Genomic DNA, 24,917 nt, shown 5'->3' with positions numbered 1-24,917 from the left:
GCCTCCAGCAGCCAGCCCTTCCCTCCTCTCAGAGTCCACGCGCCATTACACCGACAAGACGGAGCATGGCTACAGCGAGCGCAGACTAGGCGGCGGGACTGTAGCCATGCGTCCCCCGACAAGGCCTCCGTCATCAAGGGCGAGGCTACAACAAAAGGCAATCAGCATGGGCCGCAGGCGGCGAGCCCTACCTGTCGACCGGTTTCTCGGCAGCCAGTGGGACCCACCAGGAGGTGGGTCCCAGCAGCCGGCGGAGAACCCGGCGCCCTTAGACACTGATGTCTGGGTCCTACACTCGGCCGCATTACCATTGTACCCTTGGGGGTAGGCCTATATAAACCCCTGGCTCACCCATGCAAAGGGTTCAGCACACACACCACTCAGACACACCATAGCTAGGAGAAGCAAGAGAGCTAGCCTTGCCCTTCTTCTTCCTCTAGCAATACAACTCAAGGAGCACGATTGTAGCCACCCTTTGATCATAGTCATCATGCGGAGACCCCGCAAAGCAGGACTAGGGGTGTTATCTCCTCGGAGAGCCCCGAACCTAGGTAAGTCTCGTGTGTGATCGAGCTCTCGCCCATTCCCGCCTCCAGGGCCCGACGACGTCCTCTTATCCCCATCCATGATAAGCCACCCCCTGGCGTCTGTTGCGAGAATACCCCGACAAAGTCCCACCCAAAATCGTAGTTATCTCCCTCTCATTGAAAGATTGGGCCCCGTTCACATCACGATTGTTGCGATCAGTTGGTGGATCCCAGGAGCCAGATACCACCACCAACGACTACTACTACTAACCCGAGGGTGCCTACTACTACGTGGAGGCTGCCGACGACCAGGAGTAGTTAGGAGGCTCCCAGGAAGGAGGCCTTGCCTTTTCGATCTACGTTGATGTTTGTGCTAGCCTTCTTAAGGTGGACTTGTTTACTTTATGTTTGTACTCAGATATTGTTGCTTCCGCTAACCCGTTTGTATTCGAGCTTATGTATTCGAGCCCTCGAGGCCCCTGGTTTGTAATATAAAGCTTGTATGACTTTATTTGTGTCTAGGGTTGTGTTGTGATATCTTCCCGTGAGTCTCTGATCTTGATCGTGCGCATTGCGTGTATGATTAATGCACGTTTGAGTCGGGGGCGTCACATCATTGTGACAGACTCTAGAGAAATACCTTCAGTTTGGAGGGAACCTTATTTTTTCAAAGAGACACCCAACACCACTCTAGTCAGTCGCTATTTTGAAGATCCATCCGACCCTTCTAACCAGTCTCGTCGGATGAGTTTTGTTTTCACCAACATCCTATATGTTGATCGGACCATGAAAACACCCTTCTTCTTGATACATCTCCAATGTATCAAGAATTTTTGATTGTTTCATGCTATTATATTATCAATCTTATATAATTTATATATGCAAACTTATAGCATTTTTGGGAACTAACCTATTAACCTAGTCCCTAGTGCCAGTTGCTGCTTTCTGCTTGTTTTTGGTTTTACAGAAAATCCATACCAAACAAAGTCGAAACGCGACGAATTTTTTTGACGATTTTTCCTGGAACATAAGAGACCCTGAAAGCTTCGGAGGGAGCCAGAAGAGAAACAAGGAGACGGCAAGACAACAGGGTGCACCCTGGCGGGTAGGCGCACCATAGGGCAAATCGGATATGTAATTATTGGAATAATTGTTGGAGACTCAAATGATGTCTTGTGAGCCCCTTGTGGCTCCATCTGATCTAATTCCAGCACTATAAATTCTAAAATATTGAAAAAAACAGAAGCACCAACGAAACAACTTTTTCACCACGCGCAAGCTTCTGTTCTTTCGCGATCCCATCTATAGCCATTCTAAGATATATTGCCATGCAATTTCCACCGTTCCGTGTTATGACATGTATGTTCATCATCATATTGTTTTGAATGATCATATAGAGCTAACATGATATTTGTGGCAAAGCCACCGTTCATCATTGTTATACATGTTACGCTAGATCATTGCACATCTTGGTACACTGGCAGAGACATTCATATAGAGTCATATTGTTTCAGTTTATCGAGTGGTAAGTAAACAGAAGTGTGATGATCATCATTATTAGAGCATTGTCCGAGTGAGGTAAATAATGATGGAGACTCATGAGTCCTCCAAAATGTGGGGATGAGGTTCATGATATTGTTCTCGCTTTAGGCGAGCACATGGAGACGCCTCGCATCGGGGGGAGCCCAGATGGGCCGGCCCAACCGCGCGGGAGGCAAAGGCCTTTTTTTCGTTCTCGTTTTTTCTTTTTTTGTATTTTTATTTATGTTTTAAAATATTTTACATATATATAAAAACACTATTTAAAAACACATTTAAAAAATGTTGACCAAGTATTTGAAAAATGTTGAATAAGAATGAGTATTTGAAAATTGTTGAACAAGTATTTGAAAATTTGAATAAGTATTAGAAATGTTGAACAAGTATTTGAAAAATGTTGAATAAGTATTCAAAAATGTTGAATGAGTATTTGAAAAATGTTGATAAGTATTAAAATGTTGAACACGTATTGAAAAATATTGAATATGTATTAAAAGATATAGATCATGTATTTGAAAAATGTTGAACAAGTATTTGAAAAATGTTGAATAAGTATTAAAATATTGAACAAATATTTGAAAAATGTTGAATAAGAGTTCATAAAATGTTGAATGTGCATACAATAAATGTTGATCACTTGTTAAAGAATGTTTTTGACATATACGAAAATGTAGTGAAAACGAAAACAAACATAAGAAAAAACAAAAACCAAAACAATAAATGAAGAAAATGAAAAAAAACTCAAGAAACAAAAAAGACCCGAAGAAAGAAAGAAATGAAAAAAATGGAGATACCGGAGAAGAAATAAAAAATCAACAAAAAACCAAAAAAGAGAGGAGAACACAACTTTGGTGCAGTGGCTAGAAGCACTAGTCCCAACCGTAGGAACCCGGGTTTGATCCCTGGGCGGCGCTTTTTCGCCCCTATTTCTTCCTTTTTATTACTACATATGCGCTAAATGGGCTGGCCTGTTACTGCGCATGCTTCTGCGAGAGCAAGCTATTCGACTCGCTTAAAGCGAGAAATAGCTCTCACACCTATTTAGGAGCTTTTTGGCCAAAGTGAAAAGGCTGCAAAAGTAGGAGTAAAAGCCCAAACAAAGAGGGCCGAAACCATCTTTTGGGTTGCAAATAAGGCCCAAGCCCATCACAGGAGATAAACCTGGCCTGGCCCGGCCCAAGGCTGCCCAGGCCCAGTTCTAGAGTCAGTCTACCTCGTATGACTCAGAAAAAAAAAACAGTCTACCTCGTCAATACTCCCGCGAAAGGGAAAATGTCACCAACCCCTCAAAAAGAAAAAGAAAAACAGCTGGAAAGAGTAGCTACTACAAAAAAGAGGAAAGAGTAGCTCGACGGAGCAACCCAATCCATGGCGACGGCGGCGTGTTCTCTCCCTCACCGGTGTCTGCTCCCGCTCCACCTGGCCCTCCTCGCTTTCCTGCTGTCGGCGGCCCCGGCGGCCGAGGCGTGGACGGGGGAGATCCGCGGCCGCGTCGTCTGCGACGTCTGCGCCGACTCTGCCATCGGCTCCGAGGACCACGCCCTCGAAGGTCAGCCCAATGAGCCTGCCTCCTCCTTCGAATTTAGCTAAGTTGCAGTCGCCGCCCTCTGTGTTGTCGTGGCCATCGAGCTAGATTTCGAGCGATCGCTTCCGCGGATCTCGGTTCAGCTGTTTTGGATCTCGGAATTTAGTTCTCGGTTTACCACGCTGAGCAGAGTGGCGAGTTTCGCTCTAGTGGAAATTCGTGGGCTGTGGAGACTGGAGAGCGCTTTTCGTATCATTCCGTGGGAAATTCTGGTGGAATTTTAGTCTGTGTTAGGCTACTGGCCGTATGATGTTTGGCTACTGGTCATCTGATGTTGAGATGAAAATCGGACGTAAGTACTAGGTAACAGGAGGCTCTTGTGTTAGCTAGTGAGGAGCATAGATGGACGCACATGATACAGCTTAGTTGGGATTTGGTGAGGTGAGGCGAACACATGAGCCGTTATCTGTATCTCACTCTAAGGTTGTTCAGTCTCTAGCAAAAGAACATAAGAAGAAACAAGGAAAAAGGTTTGACTTCTATCCTAGTACATGTTTTGGGAACGTATGAAAGTTCATAAACTGCTTTCCACTGCCACCGGAGCAAATCAAATTACAGGGAACTGGTTCAGCTCAAAACATGTCCCGAAATTGAGGTGAACTTAACTGTCAGGTAGAGTTCTTGATTCTGCCTAAGCAAACTATTAAGGATGGCTGAATATGATGTACTGCCTGCAATACAATAGCACCTTTACTGAGTAATTTCTCTGGAGCCTCTCATTGCATGTATATATATTTAGATGATGTGTAAATTATAGCCTAAATTTCCCTCACGTATCCACTTCACCATCTATTCCACTATTTCTCTCTGAAACTCCATGCGCAAAGGAAACTAAAGATATCAAAATCCAAAACTGTCTAGGTGCCCATGTGGGTCTGTACGTTGGCTTGCAAGGAGTAAATAATGCATTTCCCAACGTATGAAATAATAGTCATTGGCGTAGTACATGTAAAGTTATGTACATGTCCATGGAATAGCTGAATGCATCTCTTGAATCCACTTCTTTCCAGAACATATGTGAATTTTTCCTTTAGTATTCTGAGACTTATTTTAGTTGTTCAGCAAGAAATGTCAGCATTTATCAAATGTCATCAAAGAAAATGCATTGATGTGCTCTCTGCTTGATAAAATTAGAACTGCGAACGGTGTGCCAAAAGTTAATAGTGCTTCTCTCTGAGCTTTGGCTGGGACAAGCCCACAGAAGCCTGGAGGGCGACCTTCACCTCCCTGCTATCTCTCGCAATCCAATCCCATTTAAGCATGAACACCAATGAGAAGCATTAACATGAGGGTACCCACTGCCAAGTTATTGGAGTCCATTTCCTGGAGTTAGTCCCTGTCACTGATTCGCAGGTTGACCCCTCTGGCTTCCCCATCCTGCTTCTTCTTTCCCTTCTGCTTCCTTGTTCTTGCTCCATCGCCCCTACAAGCTCAAACCAAATGACGTCAAAACATTGCCTGTTAAGCCTATTGGGAGAACTTTCTGCCCATTGATGTTCCATTCTACTTTTATTTTATTTTCTCTGGACCAGCATACTGTACTGGCGCACTCGCCATTCTGCTGACGTTGATTGTTCCACGGCATAGCTACAGACATAATTTTGGCAATTCAACAACTACATCAAAAAATAAAGTTGGAGGAGATGGGCCGAGTGGCTGTTGAATCAACCATTTTAGAAATTCAGGTAGGCAGATTCAGTAATTCAACCATCCATGAACAAATTGAGATGAAAACGCAAATGGGACAAGCAGTGCTGGTGCTAGCGCAGGTGTCAACGATGGGTTTTGACATTCCTTTTTGTCAAGAAAATTAGGGATATTTCATAACGCTTACATGCGATCGAAGTGTATTGGAAAATGTTAGTGTAAATCTGAAGTGGCGATCTTTAGGTGGTACTATACCAGACTAAAAAAGAATTACATCTTGAACCTTTTATGTGACTGTCAAGCATACATGTGCTGCCTGTCTCATACTAATTCCATTTTGATTTCTTTGCTTTGGATTGTTCATTATGTTGTGTACAATTAAAGTTCCTGCAAGATAATCTCTTTAATTCTCCTCTTGCTCATGTACATCTTCGTGTCTTATATAGGCGCGGAGGTTGCTGTTCTGTGCATTACGAAATCTGGCGAGGTCATCAACTATCAGGCATTCACAAACTCCGAGGGCATCTACAGTGTTGCGGAGACGATGCCGGAGAGCGACCGATGGGACTCGTGCCTGGCGAGGCCCATCAGCAGCTTCCACCACCATTGCACCAGGAGGGGCGATGCACACTCTGGGGTCAAGTTCACATACAACAAACAGTCAGGGAACTCGCACAACGTCAAGGCATTCCTGTACAAGCCTGCCAATGTTCCGCTGTACTGTAGCTGAAATGTGTAGGATGGGTTCATGCCCGGGCCTGATATATAAGTAAACATGTTGTAAGATCTGAAAGGGAAGGTGTTGGTCGGTCCCTATGCTTGTAATGGTCTGCGCATCTAGAATGTCAGTCGTTTGAAGGGATCTGATGTCGAATGCCTACTTGTTGTAAATCATTATATGTTTTTGAGCCATATAAATATAATAGATATGTGTAAAGAGTTGAATAATTTTATTTCCAGAGATTTGCCGAGCGATCAGGTGTTGCGACATAAGGATGAGAGCAACTCTAGCAGATTCCCCCAGAACGGAGCCTTTAAAGGTGTTGTTACATCGCTCTTCAATTTTTTAAAAAGGTTTTAGAGCAACTACGTAAAGCCAGATTCCTTGTGTTTTTCCTCTTATGTTTCTTCTATGTGTGTGTGTGCATATAAACTCTATTCCAACTTCATTTTCACATCAACATAATTTGAAATTTTTCATATTTCAGTATCATAGAATACAACAAATTTTCAAATCAATAAATCCAAATGTTCAATTTAAACAAAGAACAATGTCCACATACAATAAATAATCGAGATAAAACATGAATAGGCGTTGAATAAGCACCGCATAACTATCGCCCATAGGGGTAGAGGGGGTAAAACATGAAACTATGTGTGGCAATTCCCATCTTCATATCTTTCATATCATGTTTGACAGTTTTATTTTTGTACCATGCTTGTCAATTTGAATATCGCTCATAGGGTAGAGGGAGATACACCTCTGAATTCTTGCTTTATGTGTGGAGGAGACTCAGGGAGAAGAAGGTGAGATTTTGCTTTGTCGGGGTACTTTTGTTCCCTGCACTTGGCTAGCCCCCCCCCCCCCCCCACCCCACACACACACACACACACACAAAAGTGAATATCGGAATACATCTTCACCTCTGTTTTGGTTCATTTTCTTATCCTGGCTTTTCTCACGTGTTGTTTATTTTGAGAGACTTGGTTATACTATATAAGTGAAAAGTTGAATCATGCACTTGACCTGCAAATCCCTTTTGCTAAAACAACAACAACAAAGCCTTTAGTCCCAAACAAGTTGGGGTAGGCTAGAGGTGAAACCCATAAGATCTCGCAACCAACTCATGGCTCTGGCACATGGATAGCAAGCTTTCACGCACCCCTGTCCGTAGCTAGCTCTTTGGTGATACTCCACTCCTTCAGGTCTCTCTTAATGGACTCCTCCCATGTCAAATTCGGTCTACTCCGCCCTCTCTTGACATTCTCCGCACGCTTTAGCCGTCCGCTATGCACTGGAGCTTCTGGAGGCCTGCGCTGAATATGCCCAAACCATCTCAGACGATGTTGGACAAACTTCTCTTCAATTGATGCTACCCCAACTCTACCTCTTGCTAAATAAAAGATTAAAAATTATAGTCACCTCTTCACTACTCTAGTCAAATGCCAACGTCTCAATTCTTTAGACACACGCAAAGATAACATTCATGAATCATTGGTTGATACCTAAAACTTTACAAATAAATTGAATAACCAAATTAAAAGGCCGAATTACCCAGCTAAAATTCATCATATTAGTAAATGATAGCATATATCATATCCTACAATGACTCATTGTGTTTAAATATCTCTTACCATGTCTATATTACCTGATTTGAAAATGGTTCTCATAAAAAATCACCCTAACCATTTTCACAAGTAACTCCTACTAAACAGTCAAAATCTCGGCTTCTCCCAAACTACCAGATTTCAGCATAATTCAGATGATTAGCTTTCTTGTGGTGGAGCTATCCTATCAGGATTCAAGTATTTGACTTGGCACAGATGCTCGCACTTTTTTGAATTTATTTCAGACTTTCTGCGTTTCCATCGATTATCTCGGAGGTGCTCGTAGAAATGGGTTGTACGTGCGTCCGTGCGTCCGTGCGTTGCGTGTGTGTATGTTAGTATTTGTGTTTACAATGTGTAAATAAAACTATATCAATAATATTTAGAAAAAGAACTAGTCATAGCAGAGAAAATGGATACAGGTGTCACAAAGCAACAACGGTTACAGTGGGTACTATTACTGCGCCCGACGCTTAAGCACTTTGCCTCCCCTCTCACCACACAGGAGGCTTCCGGAAAGCCCTAGCCAGATCGACATGGCATCCCCGTCGCCGTCGCCGTCGCCGGACTGGGCCGGCCTCCCTGACGATGCTCTGCTTACAGTGTTCGAGCGCCTGGGCGCGCCGGAGGTGCTCATGGGCGCCGGAGTCGTGTGCCGCAACTGGCTCCGCGTCGCCACCGGCGAGCCCGACCTCTGGCGCCGTGTTGACCTGTCCGACTGCTTCGACCCCACCATCGACATGGTGGCCATGGCGTGCGCGGCCGTCGACCGCGCTGACGGCCGCCTCGAGCACTTCGCCGCCGATTGTTTCGTCACCGACGCGCTGCTCTTCTACATGGCCAAGAGGTAGCGACCCTTTCTGCTTCTCTGTAGGATTTGGGAGAGATTAGTCGCTGTGGTTTTGGTGACCTGTGCCCACTGTGATAATTTTTGGGTTTTAGGGTTTCGTTAATCCTGCCCGCTGTTCTGGATTTCTGATTCTAGTCTTTTTGGTGGATAGTGATCCTGTTGTTAGGATTATTATAAGGAACACTAGATGAGAAGAAAGAAAACACATACCAGATCTGTTTGGCTACTTCTAGATGCTTCCACTCTAGTGTAGTATTTCTTTCCTTTTCTTTTCTATCCTACCTACTGTTTTTTAGAGTCTTCTAGTTGTGAGTAGCTATGAGTAGAATGGTGAAACTTACATAATGTTTTCTAGAGTATTTCAGCTATAAGTAGAAGTATGTGAAGGCTTTCCAAAGCCCTATAAATAGAGGTCCTCGCCTCTACTTTGGAGGCAGACTATGTACCCCTACCTATAATAGAACTTGTTGTTCTTATCTAAGATCTTGGAGTAGATCTTGTGCCCTAGGAGTTCTGGATTGAACTCTTGCTGCCCTATTAACCTATATTCGCCTCTAGAGCGATATCTAGCGCAGCACGTTGAAGCTGTTCCTTCAACACTTGTGCTGTACACATTGTAGCAGCAAGGTGGAGTTGCTCCTCCACAAACTTTGTGCTGCTTCAGGTGGTATCAGAGCCTCGTTGACCCATACTAGTTCTTGCTGTCCTCTTCGAGAGTAAGTTGCAGCAAGCAATGGAGCAATTGGAGAAGAGGATGGATGCTGCTGAACAACAAATCAAAGAGCTGCGTGAAGATCTTAATAGGAGATTTGACCAGCTGGTTGAGATGATAAGAAAGGGTGTCCCCCTGCTACCAATGAAGGAGATTCATCTAAAGAAGAGGAAGATGTTCATCAAGGAAGGAGAGGTAATCTTGGAGCAAGACCGCCACGACAACATGTCGTTCAACGTGCTTCAAGAAGGCCAATTTATGTTGAGGCTTCTGAAGGTGAAGAATATGATGATGCCCTTGAAGAGCCAAATCTCTACGCATATCGGAGAGCACCCAACCCTACATATGCAAGAGATACATACAAGGTGAAAGCTGAGATCCCAAGTTTTAATGGAAATGTTGACATTGAAGGATGCCTGGATTGGTTATATGAAGTGGAGACTTTCTTTGAGGTCATGGAGGTTCCGGAAGATCGTAGAGTTCCGTTGGTCGCATACAAACTGAAAGGAGGAGCCGGTGCATGGTGGCATCACGTTCAAGAGGAGCGCAGGCTCAGAGAAGAACCTCGTGTTAGAACTTGGCGACAAATGAAAGGCCTCTTGAAAGGGAGATTTTTGCCCGCTGATTATGACCAGATCCTATTTATCCAATTTCAAAATTGTGCTCAAGGAGATAGGACTGTTTCAGATTACACGGAGGAGTTTCTAAGGCTACAAGTGAGGTGCAACCTTGCTGAAACTGAAGAGCAACAAGTTGCAAGGTACATCAATGGTCTCAATGATGCTATTCAAGATCGATTGATGATGCAACAAATCTGGTCCGTTGATCAAGCACAAGCTCTAGCCTTAAAGGCCGAGAGGTTTGTGAGGATGAGAAAGACAACTAAGGCTCCATATCCTCCATATCCTCATACCGAAGGCTCATCTAGGAGCCAACCTAATAGAGTGGAAGAAAAGACCACTCCACCAAAGACAAAACAGCCCATCCCGAAGCAAACTAGAAGCAAGGGTAAGGCAAATGAAGGCCCAAAGTGCTATAAATTTGGTAAAGAGGGACACATATCCAGCGGCTGCCCACTAAGGAAATTTGTTAACACGACTATCCATGATGGTGAAAGCGATGAGGAAGAATACGAATCTGAAGATGTAGACGGACAAGAGGTTTGTCAAGAAGAAGGTGAAGAGGTGGTATGTGTGATCCAGCGTGCCCTATGTTCCACACCACAACTCGATGACACACAACGGAAGAAAATATTTGAGAGCAAATGCACGGTGAATGGCAAGGTATGCAAACTAGTGATTGATAGTTGCAGCTGCGAGAATCTTATCTCCCAGAAGTTGGTGGACCATTTAAAGCTTGAAACCCATGATCATTCAAATCCCTACACTATTGGATGGATCAAGAAAGGAGTGAATATGAGGATCACCAAACAATGCAACCTGGCACTTTCTTTGGGTAAGCATTATCGCTCAAATGTGTTGTGTGATGTGGTTGACATGGATGCCAGCCATGTTCTTCTTGGGAGGCCTTGGCAATTTGATGTGGATACTACACACAAGGGCAAGGAAAATTCTTACTCTTTCATTTGGAACAAGAGTAGGATCATTATCTTATCAAACAAACCCGAAGGTAATACCTTTAAGGAGGAGGGGAAAACTATGTTAACTATCTCCCATACCTCTCATGAGTTTATGGAAGACTTGAAGGAGGCAGATTTGTGTGCTGCACTTGTTGTAAAGGGAGAAGAGCACCTGTCTGTTGAAATTCCAGCAAAGGTACGTGGTTTATTGGCAGAATTTCAGAACATACTTGGGGAGCCACATGGCTTGCCACCGATGAGAGGAATTCAACGTAGAATTGACTTAATTCCGGAAGCAAGTCTTCCTAATCTTCCACACTATCGAATGAGCCCAAAGGAGCATGGTATATTGAAGGAGAAAGTGGAGGAATTGTTGCAAAAGGGGCACATTCGAGAAAGTATTAGCCCATGTGCTGTACCAGCCCTACTCGCGCCAAAGAAAGATGGATCTTGGCGCATGTGTACGGACAGTAGAGCCGTTAACAAGATCACCGTAAGGTATAGATTCCCTATTCCCCGTCTGGATGATATGTTGGATCAGCTTAGTGGAGCAAGAGTGTTCACAAAGCTAGATTTAAGAAGTGGATATCATCAAATCCGTATAAGACCCGGGGATGAATGGAAGACCGCCTTCAAGACAAAGGAAGGGTTGTTTGAATGGCTAGTCATGCCATTTGGACTCTCAAATGCACCAAGTACCTTTATGCACTTAATGAATCAAGTCCTTAGACCCTTCTTATCCCACTTTGTTGTGGTCTATTTCGATGACATCTTGATCTATAGCAAGGATGAGGATGAACACTTTGATCACATTCGGAAGGTGCTAGAAGTACTAAGGGAAAATGAGCTCTACGTCAACTTGAAGAAATGTGTTTTCCTGCAAACACAACTTCTTTTCCTAGGATTCGTCATAACATGTGACGGCATTCGTGTTAATGATTCTAAGGTTGAAGCAATCCGAGAATGGCCAACTCCTAAGACCATTTCTGAGGTAAGAAGCTTTCATGGCCTTGCAACTTTCTATAGGCGATTTGTTAAGAATTTCAGCACTATCATGGCACCAATTACCGAGTGTTTGAAGAAAGGAAAGTTCCAATGGGCAGAAGCAGCTGAAGCTAGCTTCAATGAGATTAAACAAAAGCTATCACAAGCTCCTGTCTTGGTACTACCTGATTTCAACAAGACTTTTGAGTTGGAGTGTGATGCAAGTGGAGTAGGCATTGGAGTTGTCCTATCTCAAGAAAGGAAGCCCATTGCTTTCTTTAGTGAGAAGGTAAGTGAAGCTAGACAGAAATGGAGTACCTATCAGCAAGAATTATACGCCGTTTTCAGAGCGTTGAAAACTTGGGAAGTCTATTTGCTGCCTAAAGAGTTCATTGTTTATAGCGACCATCAATCCTTGAAGCATTTTAGAAATCAAAAGCATGTTGACTGCATGCTAGCAAGATGGGCAGCATATCTTGAGAGGTTTAACTATCTCATCGTGCGTAAATCTGGAATAACTAACAGAGTGGCCAATGCTTTGAGTCGCCGTGCATGCCTCTTGACTTCTTTTGAAGCTGAACTTCCGGGCATGGGTCAAATAAAGGAGTTGTATGAGGGTGACGAAGACTTTGGCCATGTTTGAGTGAAGCACGCAAGGGGCCAACCATTAGGTGATGACTATTTGATGCAAGATGGATATCTCTTCAAAAATGATCGTTTGTGCATTCCAAGAAGTTCTCTACGTGACAAGCTGGTTAGAGAGCTCCATTCAAGTGATCTTAGTGGCCATGTTGGACGGGACAAGACTATCGCTAACCTAGAAGCTCGCTACTTTTGGCCACAACTAAAGAGAGATGCTGGAAAGTTCGTTCAACGGTGCCCCGTATGTCCAGACCTGCAAAGGCCAAGTCCAGAACACAGGGTTATACATGCCTTTGCCTGTTCCTGTTGCTCCATGGAAGGACATTTCTATGGACTTCGTCTTGGGCTTGCCAAGAACAAGACGAGGAAGTGATGCTGTATTTGTGGTCGTGGATAGATTCTCTAAGATGGCTCATTTCATCCCGTGCCGCAAGACAACGGATGCTCATCATGTGGCAAACCTATTCTTTCGAGAAGTGGTCAGACTTCATGGAGTTCCAAGGTCCATTGTCTCAGACCGTGATAGCAAGTTTCTTGCTGCATTTTGGCTCACTTTGTGGAAGCAATTCAACACTGAATTGAAATTTTCTAGCACTGCTCATCCACAAACAGATGGACAAACGGAAGTGGTGAACAAGTTTTTGGGTAATCTGATCCGTTGCATTTATGGAGAAAGAAAGGGGCAATGGGATTTGGCTTTATCTCTTGCAGAGTTCTCCTACAATAACTCCAAGCATAGATCCACAGGAAGGAGCCCTTTTTCCATTGTCTACACTAAAGTTCCAACACATGTGGTGGACCTGGTGAAGCTGCCATCAAGGGGAAACTCAAAATCAGTATTGTCCTTTGCTGATAATTACACCGAGTTATTTGAAGAGATTCGCGGCGCTTTGGAAGCACAAAATCAGAAATAAACAACTTGCTGATTGCAAAAAGAGGCCAAAATCATTCCAAGTCGGTGATAAGGTGATGGTCTACCTCCGAAAAGAGAGGCTGTCTTTAGGTGTTAAAGGGAAACTTAGGCAGTGAAGGTATGGGCCCTTCTCTATCATGAGGAAGATAAATGATAATGCTTATGTGATAGATCTTCCAAGTGATATGGGTATCTCCAACACTTTCAATGTTGCGACTTGTTCTCTACCATCCAGAAGAAGCGCTCTATGAAGATAACTCGAGGGCGAGTTCCAAACAACCAGGGGAGAATGATGAGGAACACTAGATGAGAAGAAAGAAAACACATGCCAGATCTGTTTGGCTATTTCTAGATGCTTCCACTCTAGTGTAGTATTTCTTTCCTTTTCTTTTCTATCCTACCTACTGTTTTCTAGAGTCTTCTAGTTGTGAGTAGCTATGAGTAGAATGGTGAAACTTACATAATGTTTTCTAGAGTATTCCAGCTATAAGTAGAAGTATGTGAAGGCTTCTCAAAGCCCTATAAATAGAGGTCCTCGCCTTTACTTTGGAGGCAGACTATGTACCCCTACCTATAATAGAATTTGTTGTTCTTATCTAAGATCTTGGAGTAGATCTTGTGCCCTAGGAGTTCTGGATTGAACTCTTGCTGCCCTATCAACCTACATTCGTCTCTAGAGCGATATCTAGCGCAGCACGTTGAAGTTGTTCTTTCAACACTTGTGCTGTACACATTGTAGCAGCAAGGTGGAGTTGCTCCTTCACAAACTTTGTGCTGCTTCAGATTAGCAGGACTAGGTGGTTATATTTGTAGTGGGATACTACTACAGTGTGACATGAGGGGAACATTCTTAATTTTAGTTTCGGGGCCCTATTCTTGATTTTATTGTAGACATTTTCTTTTCTTTTCCAGAAGGTTGAAAGAGCAGGCTTCTCATGCATTTCATCAAAAGAAACTAGGCCAAAAACCATACAGCATCTGATGCGAAAGCCCCATCGCTGATCAATGCCACACTACAAACACACCAAGTTATAGTGCTGCTGAGTCAATATTCCACTGCTCACTCGGGAGCCACACCGCTAGATAACCCAGATCCCCGCAGCCATAGCTGCACAGGATGACCACCAGCAATCCATGGCCACCATACCAAATCCGGGGCCCTTCCCCCACCCGGTTGAGTCGACCGGGCAGACAAACACTTTCACCCTAACGTCACAAGGTCACTGCCCCATAGAGCCGTCACTGCATTGCTTTCCAAACTACTCCTGGGAAAAACGACCATCTAGGACCGCTGATCTGGTGTCCACCGTCCCCACTGAAAGATCGTGGATGTCGCCTAGAGGGGGGGTGAATAGGCGCTTTAAAATAATTACGGTTTAGGCTTGAACAAATGCGGAATAAACCTAGCGGTTAATTTGACAAGCACAAAACCTACAACAACTAGGCTCACCTATGTGCACCAACAACTTATGCTAAGCAAGATAAACAATTAAGTGATAACAAGATATATGACAAGAAACAATATGGCTATCACAAAGTAAAGTGCATAAGTAAAGGGTTCGGGTAAGAGATAACCGAGACACGCAAAGACGACGATGTATCCCGAAGTTCACACCCTTGCGGATGCTAATCTCCGTTTGGAGCGGTGTGGAGGCACAATGCTCCCCAAGAAGCCACTAGGGCCACCGTAGTCTCCTCACGCCCTCGCACAATGCAAGATGCCGTGATTCCACTAAGGGACCCTTGAGGGCGGTCACCGAACCCGTACAAATGGCAACCCTTGGGGGCGGTCACCGGAACCCGTCAAATTGCTCGGGGCGATCTCCACAACCTAATTGGAGACCCCGACGCTTGCCCGGAGCTTTACACCACAATGATTGAGCTCCGAACACCACTAACCGTCTAGGGCGCCCAAGCACCCAAGAGGAACAAGCTCAAGGGTACCAAGCACCCAAGAGTAATAAGTTTCTCAACTTGTAACTTCCACGTATCACCGTGGAGAACTCAAACCGATGCACCAAATGCAATGGCAAGGGCACACGGAGTGCCCAAGTCCTTTTCTCTCAAATCCCACCGAAGCAACTAATGCTAGGGAGGAAATTGAGAGGAAGGACAAGAAGGAGAACATCAAGAACTCCACGATCTAGATCCAAGGGGTTCCCCTCACATAGAGGAGAAAGTGATTGGTGGAAATGTGGATCTAGATCTCCTCTCTCTTTTCCCTCAAAAACTAGCAAGAATCCATGTAGGGATTGAGAGTTAGCAAGCTCGAAGAAGGTCAACAATGGGGGAAGAACACGAGCTCAAGAGATAAGGTTCATTGGGGAAGAAGACCTCCTTATATAGTGGGAGGAACAATCCAACCGTTACCCCCCACACCAGCCCCGCAGAGAGCGTACTACCACTTGGCCAGCGGTACTACCGCTCCCCCTCGCGGTACTGCCGCTGGGCCCAAAGCGGTACTACCGCGGTGGTCAGGGCGGTACTACCGCATACGAGCGGTACTACGGCCCCCACTGCCGCGGCTAGTACCCTAAAACCCGACACGAAAAAAGACCCCTCGAATCGAGGCGGTACTAGCACGAGACCGCAGCGGTACTACGGCTGGGGGCTACCAGCGGTACTACCACTTGTAGCACCCAAGCGGTACTACCGCTCCGGCCCGCGGTACTATCGCTGGGACCAAAACTGCCATAACTTCTGCATATGAGCTCCGAATTGAGCAAACTCAAGCTTGTTGGATAGAGGAAGACGAGTAGCATCAAAACAGTGACTGGTTATAGTAAGAAGAGGCAGGGGAGGTATGCCAACAAATAGAAGAGTGAAACCTCCAACCGAGAAGAACCGGCATAACCTCCAACATCGAAAACATCATAGAAGATGCGAGTGAACTCCGTTTTCGATGAACTCGAGCTTGTCATCAAAATGACCATAAGCTCCAAAACTCACAAAGAGAAGAACCAAATAAGAACCAATAAAGATGATGCAAGGATGCAATGGTTTGAGCTCTCTATGGACGATACGATCAAGCTACTCATCGAGAGCCTCCCTTGATAGTACGGCAATCGATCCTATAACCCGGCCTCCCAACTACCATCATGAGACCGGTAAAATAGAAAACCTATCAAGAGCAAACCTTTGCCTTGCACATGGTCCACTTGAGCTAGATGATGACGATCTTGACTCCCTTAAGTTGGACCACCTTTCTTGGTTGCGTTGGCTCGATGAAGACTAGTTAATTGCTCCCCCATACTCCACTATGGGTGAGCCACTCTTCCGCACATCTTCACAAGTCCATTGTTAGCACAATGGACGGCAAGCTTCAAGCATTTGATCTCTTCATGATGCTTCACTTGAACTTGCACACCGCAACGTCTTCACAAGTCCATTGTCACCGCAATGACTTCACAAGTCCATTGTCACCACAATGGACGGCAAGCTTCAAGCATTTGATCTCTTCAGGATGCTTCACTTGAACTTGCACACCGCAACCTAACCCCACAAAGAACTCTCACGAAGACCATGGGTTAGTACACCAAGCGTAATTGACAATGCTTACCATACCATGGGATCGCTTAATCCCTCGGTACATCTTGTGCGCTTTGTGTGTTGATCAACTTGATTCACTCTTGACTTAGTCTTGATCAACCTTGACTCTTTCCAACTCTCTTCATTTGGATAATGTCTTGAAGGTAAACATGAATGATCACATAATCTTCTTCTTCAAGACATGCTTGCAATAAGCTCAACTCTCACATGACCAATCTTTGGATAATTCCTTAATAACACATTGGTCACCACATAAACTCCTTGAAACCACCACATGGACTTCAAGAAATGCCTATGGACAAATCCTTCAAATATAACTCAAGGCAACCATTAGTCCATAGAGATTGTCATCAATTACCAAAACTAAACATGGGGCACCGCATGTTCTTTCACCCACCGACAAGAGAACCTCATGCAACCTCGCAAGCCCCTGCCGGTCCATATGGGTGTAATTTTGTTTTGGTGGATGTGATTTATGACTTTGTGAGTTTGTGGGATAATGTGTGTTCTTATATTAGAATTACTATCCACTATCCAGTATGTGCAAAAATCTAATTCTGATGCACCACTAAAAAAATGGGTGAGATACAGAACCAAAAATTGGGATGATTGGTGCTGCATTGTGGCCTCAGCTGCACGACGCTCTTCAGTCTCAACGGCAGCACATCAGTGCTGTCACGAGGTCTCGGTTATTTGATGCTTTTCGACTGCCGGTGGTGCTCCTTGGCACTGTGCTTGGCGTCAGCTTGTTTTTTCCGGCCCACCCAGTGGTTTTTGTGCCTGCGGTGTGGTGAAGTCTTGCTTGTCACCTGGCCTTGCTCTCGAGGTTGTAGAGGGGATGTTGCCGTTTGTGGTTATGATGCTGGTTGTGTCTTCATCATGACTTGATTCCGTGATGCTCCTAGCGAAGTAGGTCTTTTGTCATTGTTTGCGCCACACCTTACATGCTGCGAGTTGTTGTCTCTCTGGGCGTCATTGCGGGGGTTTCACTTGGCGTTGCCAACCTCCCCGTCCTTTATTTTTTCTCGCTCTTCCTTTTACTTCTTGTGTTGGCCTCAGCCTGGGCACTTCAGTGCCTCCCCACCCGCCACCCCTGCCCTTGATGTGCCCTGTTGGAATATAGTTCAGGTGGGCTTAGGCCTTCAGCAGACCTTTCAAAAAAACAATGGGGATGCCTTGTTTTTAAAAAAAGATCCTGGCTTATTTTTTCAGAACCCAAGTTTATGAGTTTACAGATAGCATGTTTTTGGTTTACTCATGTAAACTTTTATTACTGGACCAAAACCAATTTTGCCAATTCTGGTTATCAGCATCCATGATATCTTGTTCATTTTTGCGAGGAGGATACCTCAGATTATGTTTTGTGCCTTGGTCTTCTTTTTCGTGGTAAGGGTGTTGAAGTATATGTGGATTGCTCAACTTTCTCCACCAGTTTGGACTGCTGCTTGTTCTTCTGTGTGGAAGGGTACCTTGGATCTTGGAGATTCCTTACCATCTTGGTTCATGATGTGGTTTTCTGTTTTGGTTAATTGTTAATGAAAGTTGAAAGCTTTTCTATATCTACTATGTTTCATGGTTAACGTATGAAACATAAGAGACCAATAGCTATGATTCATATTAAATGTATATCCTGCTGCTCCATATTTATTTAGGCATGGTAGTTGTGTACCACCAACCAGAACGGTTTTTTTTTTCATCAAATTGTGTACTAACTAACTATTCCAATTACCTTTTTTATGATCATCTAAGATTTTTTTTTCTCGGCTGCTATGAGAATTTTAAGGAATATGTATTTCCTCTGGTTCATGCTGTCAAAGCTATGGGAGTGTCTGATTTTACCAATTAAATTTACGTAATAGCTTTAATTTCGAAAATTATTGTTGGATTGTTTGGGTTAGTGTTTGTTTTCATGATTGGTTAAGTTGAATGGTACCATGCGCGAAACAAAATTAGTTGTTACTGACCTTGTATGCATTTCTCATGATGATATCTCAGTGCAACAAGGGTGATAAAGTGATAATCATATTTTTAAACATGTATTATCCCATTATTTTGATTCACTTTTATGCAACTCATATGTTGGATTGTCAATCCACACGGGTGTACAAGGAACTAAAACTTCGTTTGAGCGCTCTTTTTTTTCTGCGATAAAACTTTGTTGGAACTGATAACTTACTGGAAGTGGATGAGTTCAATAATAATTTAGCATTATTTTCATGTTGCCATTTTCTCGTTTGACATGGTACCTTCTTTTTCTGTAGATATATCAATGTATGCAACTATTATTATTTTAACCTCTGTTACCACCATTCCCCCCCCCCCTAAAGAGCATACCTTCTGTTTTTTTAGTGAACCTATATGACATCTTACCGGGTGTTCTTGCTGTCAGGTTGTTGATCAATGCTTTTTTTATCTAACTGAAGTACTACAATTTGCAGAACTAATGGGTTGAAAAGCCTTCGGCTAGTTAACTGCATGAAAGTCTCACACAAAGGCTTGGTTGCTCTGGGCAAGAGATCTCCCCATCTCGAGGAACTTGAGCTTACTACCTGCTCCATCTATATTTCAATGAAGGCTGTTGGCCAAGCATTCCCACAGCTGAAGCGGCTGCGCCTGAACAACCGGTGGGTCAATGTTGAGTGTGAAGAACAGTTCGATAACCACCGTGCCCTCGACATCGCCAGCAACATGCCTGAGCTACGTCACCTTCAGCTCTTCGCCAATCGGCTCCGCAACAGTGCACTTGCTGCAATACTTGACAACTGCCCCCACCTCGAGTCCCTTGATCTGCGCCAGTGCTTCAACATCCACATCGATGCAGAGCTGCGAGCGAAGTGCGCAAGGCTTAGAGACGTGAGGCTACCCAAGGACTCGACCAATGACTACGATCACGAGGCGTACATTGAGACGCTCGAGCTTAATTCCCTTCCACTTCTTTTTGCCCACGATGGTGTTTTTACGCAGCAATACCCCTTCCATGGATCTGACCACAGTGATGAGGACGATCAGGAAGATCTGGATGTAGCTCTTGGTCATTTGGCTTTATGATAGGTGGCTACCAATGGGCATGGGCTGATCGATGGCAACTCAAGAGAAGTTCACAATGGTCATCTGGAGTCCTGTTTGTGGCACGTGTCGAACATGTCGTGTGTGTATGTCTTCCATGATAAGAAGGCGCGCTGGGTTCGTTTCCTTTTTGTGTTGGGAATTTTGCTAGCCTTGTCTTCTCCTTTGTAAACAGTATGTACCTTACATTTACTAAAGAACAATATGTGCCTTATTACATACAGAGTATATGTTGAAGAAAGAAATGAAGGACCCTCAGCCTCTGCATCTGCACATAACCATCTTCTATTGCTATGTTGCTTGTCCAGAGGATGAAAACGAGGCTTTCAGGACCAGAAGACACTCGAGATTGCTCCAATAATCCTATTGCTAGACTGTTATCTACCCAGTGCTAGATACATCCATTTGAGTATCAAGTAATTCCAATTCCGACACATCCATTTGAGCATCAAGTAATTCCAATTCCCCAGCGCTAGATACATCTATTTAAGCATCAAGTAATTTCAATTCTTATACATCCATTTGAGCATCAAGTAATTCCAATTCTGGACGGAGGGAGTATATTGGTTGAATAAAATGTGTGGTACAATCTCTGAGTGCATTTGTTGAACAAAATCTGTGCTTCCATCTCTGACTTGGTTGCACTCAGTGGTCAGAGACTCGTGTGCGTACGACGTACCACTCAGATGTATAATCTCGTGGATAACCTACAAACAGTTGAAAACTCTAATTCTTCTAAAAATAAAACCATTATTGAGATTTGGGACTTGCAAACATAGAGCGCATAACTTCACACGTATTTGATCCTTAAGTCTAGTGTTTAACCGCTCACGACGAAATAGATGATGGATTGCAAAAGAGTAAAATAGATGATGGATTGTTTGATCTGTCACAATAACAATACTTCTTGCAGTCTTTCGCTAAGACCACTTCCTACACAAATACTATCATTTATGTTTTTTATCTTTAATGGGAGTTATCAAATATGTTTTTAAGGAAAGTGTGACCCTTATTGAACATTGAGACATCTGGAAGACATCTGGCTCCTGCGATAAGACCTCTTCCAATGGATAGTTGCTTAGATGAGGTGCTAAGCGTATTAAATAGTTTAGCAACTATTGTCCCCAATGCATAGCTGCTTAACTTGTTGTTACTAAGCTTCCTTCATTTAATGACTTAGCTACTAAACTCTTTCATGCATTGGTGAGTTTGCTTCATGTAAATGTTTGGCCTAGGTTTGCGCGCTTGGCATTGGTTCTTTCTGGGATCATCAAACCCATCTCTCTCCTCTTAATTGTCTTGCCACATCAGATTTTTTGCCTACATGGCAGGCTTAGCACCTGTACAAGGTGGAGCATTGGGAAGGGCCTAAGTTAACCTTCATTAAAACATATGTACCAGGTGAAGCCATTTTGTTCATTTGTCACCAGCAAGTGCGAGCCGAAAGGTGATGTTCAACAGTATGTCGGCCATAACCGCTCACAACAAAAACATGTATTTGCTAAACGATGTTGTAAAGAGACGGGGTTTAGAGACCGTGTTGTCTGTCTCCTAATCAAGTGCCTTCCCAGAACCTTATACCCAAACCATAGCCAATAGATAAAGAGCCTTTGCTAAAAAAATATTCTTGACCCTAACCATGTGAAGCTCAACGGGAACTTATGGTAGCATCTGCATAGTGTAAGATGGATATACCTCCATCAATCAAGTGTGGGATAAGATTACCAACCTGTCCATCCGCCTTAGCCCTTGCAATAAGGATGCTCAGCATATCGACAATGATGTTAAAGACTTGACGACATATTTGGTCGGCACAACCTAGATGTTAGATGTTATAAGGTTCAATTCCGGAAAATTAGAGATAAAATACAGGTAAGTCCGTTTTGAGTTGCGAAGCCCTGATTGTTGAACTGTTATTGTATGATGTTCGAAATGTACTGCTCTGTTTGGCAACAAGGTTAATTGAACAAAATACAAAACATCAAAATAGTACAGAACACAATTGGCATAAAAACAAGATTTTCTTTTAAAAAATGGAGGTGCGGGGAATCGAACCCCGTGCCTCTCGCATGCGAAGCGAGCGCTCTACCATATGAGCTACACCCCCATTTGATGATTAAGATGGGAAGTGGACGTATATAACTGCATGACTAGCATCCTTCCAAGGAGGTAAACACCGGGATATATCCTCGTCTCCGCCTCTTCGGAGCTTCGGTTATCTCAAACCCTAACTCTTTACTTGTGGTTTACTTTGGCCATTTGACCTTGCATTGACTTTTATCATATTGGTGTTGTTAATCTCACCATATATTTGTAATCATCTTAGTGTACTTGTTGAACTCACCGTAGCAATTATTTAGGCTCATTTTTATATTCCACATTGCCTAAACTTGCCAATAATTAATTAATATTTCCAGTTGTACCTATTAACCCCCACCCCACTCTCGATGTCCATCTCAATCCTTTTAGATCCCCAAATTGAACTTGACAATGAGATAGGCTCCAACTTTTTCACAACTTATTGTCTCAAATCATATTACAGGAGTAGATGCATATATGGTGGCTAAAGCTAGATCGATCTAAAGTTCTCGGCATGATTGGCGATTTAGAGCACTTCAACCCTAATGTCGATTGTAGCTTCAATGTAGAAATAAAATGTTGTTGTCTTGGCCTCTGACGTTTTTATATAACGTCCAACTTTGACTCTCAAGTTGAACTTGACAATGAGATAGACGCCCAACTTTTTCAGAACAAACGAAAGAGAACCTCTCTAGGCCCGGGATGAACCCGAAGTGTTGCTTCGAAACTTTTAGCATGCTTCCTTGCATGTGATGAGATCCGATAAACTTCCTAACAAGAAGGCAGGAAATGATTTTTGCTCAGCTCAACGTGGACGTAGATGTTGTAAGATTCTTGCTGAAGTGATCGTATGATGTTAGAAATGTATTGCTCTGTTTGGCAAGGTTAAGTTGAACAAAACATAAAGCATCAAAATGGTACGTGCAAAACATCAAGAACAAGGGAAAAAAATTAAAAAAATGGAGGTGCGGGGAATCGAACCCCGTGCCTCTCGCATGCGAAGCGAGCGCTCTACCATATGAGCTACACCCCCATTTGCTGACAACCTCGGGAAGTGGAGCTATCAAACCGAAACATACGCCGTCACCGGAGAAGACGACAGAGAGACCCTTGCGGCCGGCCGGCCGGAAGAAGGAATTCGAGCCAGGCCCGTCCATCCATCCACGGCCGGACCGCATCAGGCTGGCCCAGCCCATTCTACCACTGGCGGTCGCGCTCGCGATGCCCTCGCCTCGCCCGTCGTCTTCCTCTTTCCCTCCATTCGCATTCGGCTTCTTTCCTCTCTTCCCACTCTCCGTTGTTTCGGGCGTGAACCGTAAAAGGCCACTATTCATCCATCCATCCATGTGGCTGTTGCTTCACGCCAAGGAATTGAATCGGCGATGAACAATGCTGCCACTTGAAGGATGGCCGCATGAGCACATGTGAAACCTTGTGACACTTGCAACAGTTTCGGGTAAAAAGAAATAATGGCCGGTTCTTGTTTTCTGACTGGAAAAAATACCCATCTCCACTCCACACATGTGTTCTTATGAATGCAGTGCGACGCATCGATGGCAAGCAGTGCGGTTACGAAAGAAAGGAGCGCAATGATGCACCAGCAGCGGTCGCATCAGCCATCATTGGCGCGAGCTGTTTGGATACAGAAAGTCGAAGAGGCAGAGAAAGGAAGAAAGTTAAAGAGAGATCGATCTCTCTTTGTTTGACGTGACTGCTCAGCCCCGTGTGGGTGCGGCTTGATTGCTTTGTCCTTCCCTTCGCCACCAAACCAAAGCTCGTCGCTGGCTTGCAAAGTTTTAAAAAGCTTCTGTGTTATCTGAAACATTTTTCTGAACTTTCTTTCAGTGTCGACAAATCACAAGAGACGGAGGTGGACACTGAACCCGGACTTGATCCCTCGAGTAGTTTTTCAAAGCAAGCAATCGCTTCGTTGATTTGATCCAGTGCATATGATTCGAGCCCGCGTAGATAAGATTCAGTGTGCCCCACATGAATGAATTTGTATATAGATACTGTAAAAGAAGTGTTTGATCACATCATAGAAAAACATATTTTAGAAAACCACTTTGCGCAGTTTAATTAATCTCCTAACTGAAACTTAGCAAACAGATAGCGTCATGCTACCATACGATTGTCTCTGAAAACGAAAGTCTAGCCAGCCCATCGATCGATCGCGTATCACGCAGCAGCCGGCGCGGCAGAGATGTGGAAATGATGGCTCGACGGCGCAGCCGGGCGAACAGTCAAGGTTCAGGCTCAGGCTCAGTCACGCAGTCGATGCCGTAGTAGTAAAAGTTTGTCCCAAACGCAGAACGTGTGGGCCGTGGTAAATCAATCACGTACGTGTGGTTGAACGACTGTCGCATGAGCCAGCCAGTGCAATCAATGCGCAGCGTCTCACTCTCTCGCCCTTGCGCAGACAGCCGAGGCCAAAACCAGCACTGTCGCTCTCGCTCTCGCTCACGCAATTTTACCGCTCCACGGCAGTGCTGTTGCAGGCTTGCAGTAACTCGAAGAGTATATCTATCGCCGGAAAATTTCACCAGGAGATGATTACTACTGCACTATTATATCTTCCCCCCTTTTTTTTCTTTAGGGAAGCTTTTCTTTCTTTCTAGAAAAAACTGAGCGGTGGTAGATCTGACAACGCGTTTCATTTGTGAGTGAGACGCCGCACAGGCGGAACGTATGCGTCTTCATTGATTATGAAGCGTGCACGATGATCGCGAGTCGCAGTCACTGTGAGGCATTAGCACGTCCTTTTCCACTCAAACCATATCGGTCCGGCCCTACCCGCGCGTCTTTGACCGTCCGGACCACGTTGGACGGTCCAGGCGCGAACCACCTGACCTATCGATCGACCCATCAACTACTGCTAGTACTCCCAAATGATTCTCCCCTAGTTCACTTCAAATTT

General features: G+C 44.3%; 2 protein-coding genes and 2 non-coding genes across 4 annotated transcripts; 2 read left to right on the top strand and 2 right to left on the bottom strand.

Moving 5' to 3' along the window:
• Nucleotides 1–3,327: 3,327 nt before the first annotated feature.
• LOC109786964 (uncharacterized) lies at nucleotides 3,328–6,246 on the top strand. The gene is made up of 2 exons (XM_020345528.4): nucleotides 3,328–3,615; nucleotides 5,745–6,246. Exons 1-2 carry the CDS (start codon nucleotides 3,435–3,437, stop codon nucleotides 6,026–6,028), a joined length of 465 nt encoding a protein of 154 aa, XP_020201117.1. The 5' UTR covers nucleotides 3,328–3,434; the 3' UTR covers nucleotides 6,029–6,246.
• A 1,833-nt stretch (nucleotides 6,247–8,079) lies between these two features.
• LOC109786954 (putative F-box/LRR-repeat protein 9) lies at nucleotides 8,080–20,138 on the top strand. The gene is made up of 2 exons (XM_020345520.4): nucleotides 8,080–8,473; nucleotides 19,294–20,138. Exons 1-2 carry the CDS (start codon nucleotides 8,163–8,165, stop codon nucleotides 19,901–19,903), a joined length of 921 nt encoding a protein of 306 aa, XP_020201109.1. The 5' UTR covers nucleotides 8,080–8,162; the 3' UTR covers nucleotides 19,904–20,138.
• A 1,817-nt stretch (nucleotides 20,139–21,955) lies between these two features.
• TRNAA-CGC (transfer RNA alanine (anticodon CGC)) lies at nucleotides 21,956–22,028 on the bottom strand. The gene has a single exon. It is a non-coding gene; the product is annotated as a tRNA-Ala (tRNA).
• Nucleotides 22,029–22,960: 932 nt separating this feature from the next.
• On the bottom strand, nucleotides 22,961–23,033 carry TRNAA-CGC (transfer RNA alanine (anticodon CGC)). Its single transcript has one exon. It is a non-coding gene; the product is annotated as a tRNA-Ala (tRNA).
• Between the last annotated feature and the right edge of the window lie 1,884 nt (nucleotides 23,034–24,917).

Source organism: Aegilops tauschii, chromosome 5 (assembly GCF_002575655.3).
Source record: "Aegilops tauschii subsp. strangulata cultivar AL8/78 chromosome 5, Aet v6.0, whole genome shotgun sequence".
Classification (NCBI taxonomy): domain Eukaryota; kingdom Viridiplantae; phylum Streptophyta; class Magnoliopsida; order Poales; family Poaceae; genus Aegilops; species Aegilops tauschii.
This window is presented reverse-complemented; position numbering and strand designations above follow the sequence as displayed.